Raw genomic sequence first — 5,783 nt, 5'->3', positions numbered from 1 at the left:
CTGGACAGCCGGCAGCGCTTGGACTATGACAGGGAGAGCCAGCCCACGACCATCTTGTCACTGGACCAGATCAAGGCCATCAGGGGCAGCAACGAATACACCGAAGGACCGTCTGTGGTGAAAAAATCGGGTCCGCGGACGGCACCGAGGCAGGAGAAGCATGAAAGGACTCATGAGATTATACCAATTAATGTGAATAATAACTACGAACACAGGCCCGGCCATGCGGGGCACGTGGCACATCAGCATAATGCCAGGGCTCCCGTCCTGAGCCGATCGACCAGCACGGGGAGCGCGGCCAGCTCCGGCAGCAACAGCAGCGCCTCCTCGGAGCAAGGGCTGCTGGGGCGCTCGCCGCCGTCCCGGCCGGGCTCCGGCCACAGATCCGATCGGACAATCCGCGCGCAGCCCAAGCAGTCGGCCCTGATCGTGGACGATCTGAAGGGGCCTTTGAAAGAGGACTTGACGCAGCACAAGTTTATCTGCGAGCAGTGCGGGAAGTGCAAGTGCGGGGAGTGCACGGCGCCGCGGGCCCTGCCCTCCTGCCTGGCCTGCAACCGGCAGTGCCTGTGCTCGGCCGAGAGCATGGTGGAGTACGGCACCTGCATGTGCCTGGTCAAAGGGATCTTCTACCACTGTTCCAACGACGATGAAGGGGACTCGTACGCGGATAATCCCTGCTCCTGCTCCCAGTCACACTGCTGTTCTAGGTACCTGTGCATGGGAGCCATGTCCTTGTTCCTGCCTTGCTTGCTCTGCTACCCTCCGGCCAAAGGATGCCTAAAACTCTGCCGGGGGTGCTACGACCGCGTCAATCGTCCGGGGTGCCGGTGCAAGAACTCCAACACGGTCTATTGTAAACTGGAGAGCTGCCCCTCCCGGGGTCAGGGCAAGCCCTCATGATTTTGGGAGGGAGGTTTTCTTCCTCCAACTTCAGTTTTTCAGGTTGTAGCTGATTTTTTTTCCCCCCTCTCCATCTTTTCTTCTTCCCCCCTCCTCTCCCATTTTGGGAGGACTGTTCTTTTCCTTTCTGTCTCCCCAGCTTCAGATACATGAGTTCTCCCCCTTGCATCTTTGCTCTCCTCCTCCTACTGACTTGGCTGAGTGTGGAGCATTTCACGCAGTCGTTGCTGCTCTTTGGTAAGTGTGGACCTGGTATCTGCACCTGCCTCTCTCTTGGGCAGGGTCTTTGAGGTTGTAACTGAACCACTCCTGAAAGAGACAGTCAGGGCTCACTGGGCTCTTGAAGCTTCTTGCTCTGTGAATATCTTCCCAAAGATGTTTTTTTGTTGTTGTTGTTCTCAGCATTTTAGGGGTTTTTTCCTTAACCTCCCAGGTGCCAAGGAAGAATTACTTTCCTGAGTGAGCTGGATTGTGAACTAACTTTTTGTGTGTGTTCTTTCTGGAGAGGGATGTAAAATAAAGGCTTCACCAAATGAAAGGCCTGACTCTTCTATAGGCAGCCTGCTTTTTGCATCTTTTTTTTCCCCCCTCTCTTTTTGTCTTAACTTTTGGAACACTCTCAGACCTGAGAATTGCCCTGCCTCCTCTTTTTTTTCTTTTTAAATTACATTTTCAATATAACTTCAGTTTTTGCTACACTATGTAGATCTTCACATTGGAGACATTGTGGCTGCAACATACTCATTTGTTTCTTTTGCTGTCCAATCTTTGAAGGATATTGCTCACTCCACCCTCCTAATCCTGTTTTTATAGTCTGTCAGTATCAGTTGATATTAAAGTTGGTGGTGTTCATGTATCCAAACGGCCTTCAGGTGTCATTGAGTCACCTAAATGTTCTTGAATCCTTCAAGTCTCTTGTGATCCTTTGGCTTAGTGAGTTTAGCTCTGCTGTGTGCTTTATAATTTTATTCTGTCCCTGTTTTATTGCCTTAGCCACAAATTGTGGTCCTTTTTTGTATATTTTATGTATAAAACACAAAGTTGAATCCCAACTATTTTTAAGACAAAAGTCTGTTAAAACTTTTTTTATTGTAAAGAATATTTATTATGTGAATCTCTATTATTTTATGATATTTATTGCAAAAGACTTCAAAAATGTACTCATGTCTGAATATAACAAAATATCAATACTTAACGAAATAAGGATGACACGAAGAAAGTACATATGTTAACTATAATGCAGAAAATATATTAATTAATGAACATGGCTCTGGAGTTCTTTTGTTACAATGACAGCTTGTGAGCTACATGTGTGTATTGCTGGGCTGTCCCTCCGTCAGGTCTGTCAGGTGGCAAATAACCTCCTATTGATACTTCAAAGCCACTAGTCTGTGCTCTAGTTTAGGTACTTAATTTTAAGTTTAAGCCAACTATATATCAAGTAAGTTTTTGCTATGGGATGTTTAATACAATTGAATCTATGTTGTGCTTAACAGTGCCAAGAAATGGGGGCTCTAGTTATTTACCAAAGCATTTGGAAATACAGTTGTGGAGGAGGAAACCACAACTTCCAAGCTGGGGTTTGTTTTTTGTTGTTTCTTAAGGAATACCACATTAACATGGAAAGCCATTTAAAATTTTCCTATATAGAACTTCTTGGCTGGTTAAATGGTGCAGCAGCTGAAGAAATTCATCTCCCCAGCTCAATTCTAAACAAAAAGCTAGAGGCAGGATGAAAAGTAGCAATTGTGTTGCTGTAGTTTGGTAGCTTTGAAATCTGGGAATGTGTGTGTGTGTTTGGGCCTATGTCTGCCTTGCTTGGTTCTTTTCCCATACATTTTCCAATGTCAACTGAATCTTCTGTCTTTAAATTAAAGGCTCTTAAGGGTGACCTAAGTGTCACAGCTACTTGTGGCCATTTAACACACATTCAACAGAAAAAGCTTTTCATTAAGAGTGAATGGGGAGACCTCATTCTTTTCCTCATATGGGTCAAGGTTACATCGCAATTCTCCTGAACTTTAAAAGTTTTAAATGGATGTAATTTCACATGGTGTTCAGACTAAGTGGTTCTAGAGAAACTCCACTTCAGAACACAGCAATGACTTGACAAATGTGTCATATCTTGCTTTTTTTAAGTCGTGCTGCTTTGAATTGCCATATTCAAGCTGCTCTGACTCCCAGCACAGTGATGATTTCAGTAAGCTTGCCCTTTTGTAGTTAATTCCATCCCAGCTGATGCAGTGTCATGGAATGGAGCTGACTGAAAAGCTGCATTTTTATTAAACAGCACAGATGACCCCTGAGAGATATAAAGTGAAATCATCACCTGAGTACACCTAGGAATGCTCCGCAGGATGCGGGTGCTGCTGCTCCTCTCTGTGTGACAGAAGTGACGGGCTGGGGGGCTCGTGGGGCAGCAGTGGATGTACACGAATTCTGCTGTCCAAGATTTCCTGAGAGGAAGCAAATGCAGGAGACGAATGTTCCTGAGGAGCAGTGACTCGCACTCCTTCACTATCACCGCGCGTCTCTAACGGCGACAGCTGCAAACAGCCCTGCAGAGACAATGGGGGCCTTGTCCCCTGCTGGCCAGAGATGTCCACTGGTAACTGTGTGCTGACACCCGGGAACACGGAGCCAACTGCCTCCTCACAGCAGGATCACAGCCAGCTCCCTGCTCAGGGCGTGTGCTCCAAGGGTGCTGCTTGTGCCTCCTCAAGGAAAACTTTACCCTCTGTACCTCTTTTTTTTTCAGCCAGATGACTTATCCAGGGGTTTGGGTTGGTTCCTAGCAGAAGAGAAGAAATCCCAAAGGACCCACGTGTTCGCCATCCTTTAATGATTGTCTTCCATCAGGAGCCATCTCATGGCACTGATCCAGATCTCTTTTTTTAAAACAGAATCAACAAAAGCTGTGATCTAGTTAGTCATGCTAACGCTCCCTTTACTAACCAGATTTTGGGAATAATTTGAGGTTGCAGTTCCTTTGGAGAAATATTTGACTTGGACCTACACAGCAATGAGAAGAAAACAGTTCCTTGCAGGTCTTACATGGTTTTCTAATTGCCAGGTAGAGCAGGCAGTGTTAGAAAAATGAGAATAATGTTTTTCTCTTGGGTTAGATGCTGTATGCTTTGTATTTAATGTACAAATGTATCTCAGTTCACTTCCAGGTACTCTCTGGAACGCAAGGTCATTGCCGTTACGTCATGGAAATGACTGGGAATTCATTCAGGCAGATGGATTTTGTGGTGTAGAACCACGCAGGGTTGCACAAGGGCACATGAATGTCTTTCCAGCTGAAAGAGACCAGAGCGAGCTGACAGACGGATGAAGTGAAGCTCTGAAGCCTCCACAGCCTGAAGAGACACAGGTTACTTTAAATATGCCCCAAGTGGTCAGCCACTGTAGAGTGTTCTACTTTCCACAGTGGAATGGCCATCCAAGGATGCGGTGTTCTGTTGGAAGGGGGTTTGCTGAGGGGATTTCCAGCAATTAGGGCACTGAAGTGCAGATTTCAGTCCTTCAACCCAAAATTTGTCAGGGGGCTGTTCGAGGTTACCCCTCCATGTCTGCAGAGTGCCAGACCGTCAGAGCCTGTTGCAATGTAGGCCATAAAAAGTACTTTTTTTCTGATGTTTCTGAGATGTTTTGAGAAGCCAGGAGAACTCTGTGTAAAATGATGGTGTAATTAGGCAGTAAGTTCAGCTGACCTACTGACCTAATTGCATGGGTGGGTGATGGATTTGGCTGAAGCTGCCATCTGGTTCTAACAGCGGAGGCCTCCGATGTGTAAGGTCTGGGTTGAAGGAAAAAGGGAAGTCCAGCAAGCTGGAATTCTTGCTTTGCTTAGTGTCTCAAACCTTATGATAAGAGATGAGTTTAGGAAACAATAATTTAGCAATAAAAACAGTAGGTAGATAAAGTTTCCACGTTCCATGCTGGAGGAATCCATGTTTGGGGTGAGAACTTGCCCTCAGAGTTGGGGTGTTTCTCCAAAGACGGCTCCATTACACTAATGTTGGAGTGGGTGAGGGCATTATCCAAGGGGGGATAATGCCTAACAAATGAAAAGTACTTGCTCTTGTTTATGGTTCCATATCCTAAAGACAGGTGGGAGAGGATTAGCTCCTCTGTCTGTGATAAAGCAAATCTGTTAAGAGGGATTAAAGGGCCTAGATGAAGTGTTTTAATGGACTTATATGAAGTAATAGATTTTTGTCCTGGAGGAATGTTCAGGACTCACTGATACTTCTGCATTTCTTGTTCTGCTAAAATTACCTCCAAATTCTAAGGAATCCTGATTAATTGTTGGCTTTCTTCCAGCTGGTGCATTTATGTCAGTCATGGTGGTGCTTCAAAAAACCTGGAATAAAATGCTGTTGTGCTGTCACACAGCTGGATTTCCCAGCCTTACACAGCACATGGGGCTGCACAGGTCTCCTTCTGATGACCCTTCATTTGGGGGGCGGGTTGCTTTTAGGGCAGCTCTTAATCATTTGTAGTTCTTCCCTGTGGTTGTGTTCCACCTTCCTCTGGCTGATGTGAGGAGCCAAGGCATGGCTTCTCCCCTCGGCATTGGCTACCCCCATATGGAGCCCGAGGTAACAAGCTTCCTGTTCCTGTTTGAACAGAAGGATCTGTTCAAAAACTTCGTGATCTCCGGAGTGATATTTACAGCTCGGTTTATATTTGTGAGAAAGAGATGCAGTGCTGTTGGTTTTCCCAGTAGCTGCCATTCCCACTCCTGGCGAAGATGTCTTGAGATGAGATACTCCCTCATTTACTTACCAATAAATACTAATTTGGGAAAGATTTCCTGCAAACCACACATGGTCTGCCTTTTTAGCTTAAGTATATAGGGGTGAAACACTAGT

At 45.8% G+C, this 5,783-nt stretch overlaps 1 protein-coding gene across 1 annotated transcript in view; it reads left to right on the top strand.

The window, feature by feature from the left end:
* SPRY1 (sprouty RTK signaling antagonist 1) overlaps positions 1 to 2,171 on the top strand; it is a 4,386-nt gene extending 2,215 nt beyond the window's left edge. The window contains exon 3 of the mRNA XM_008635750.2: positions 1 to 2,171. Coding sequence (XP_008633972.2) covers positions 1 to 903 — 903 coding nt within the window. The 3' untranslated portion in view covers positions 904 to 2,171.
* Positions 2,172 to 5,783: the final 3,612 nt, after the last annotated feature.

The sequence above is a fragment of the Corvus brachyrhynchos genome, unplaced genomic scaffold, assembly GCF_000691975.1.
Source record: "Corvus brachyrhynchos isolate BGI_N302 unplaced genomic scaffold, ASM69197v1 scaffold105, whole genome shotgun sequence".
Lineage (NCBI taxonomy): Eukaryota > Metazoa > Chordata > Aves > Passeriformes > Corvidae > Corvus > Corvus brachyrhynchos.
This window is presented reverse-complemented; position numbering and strand designations above follow the sequence as displayed.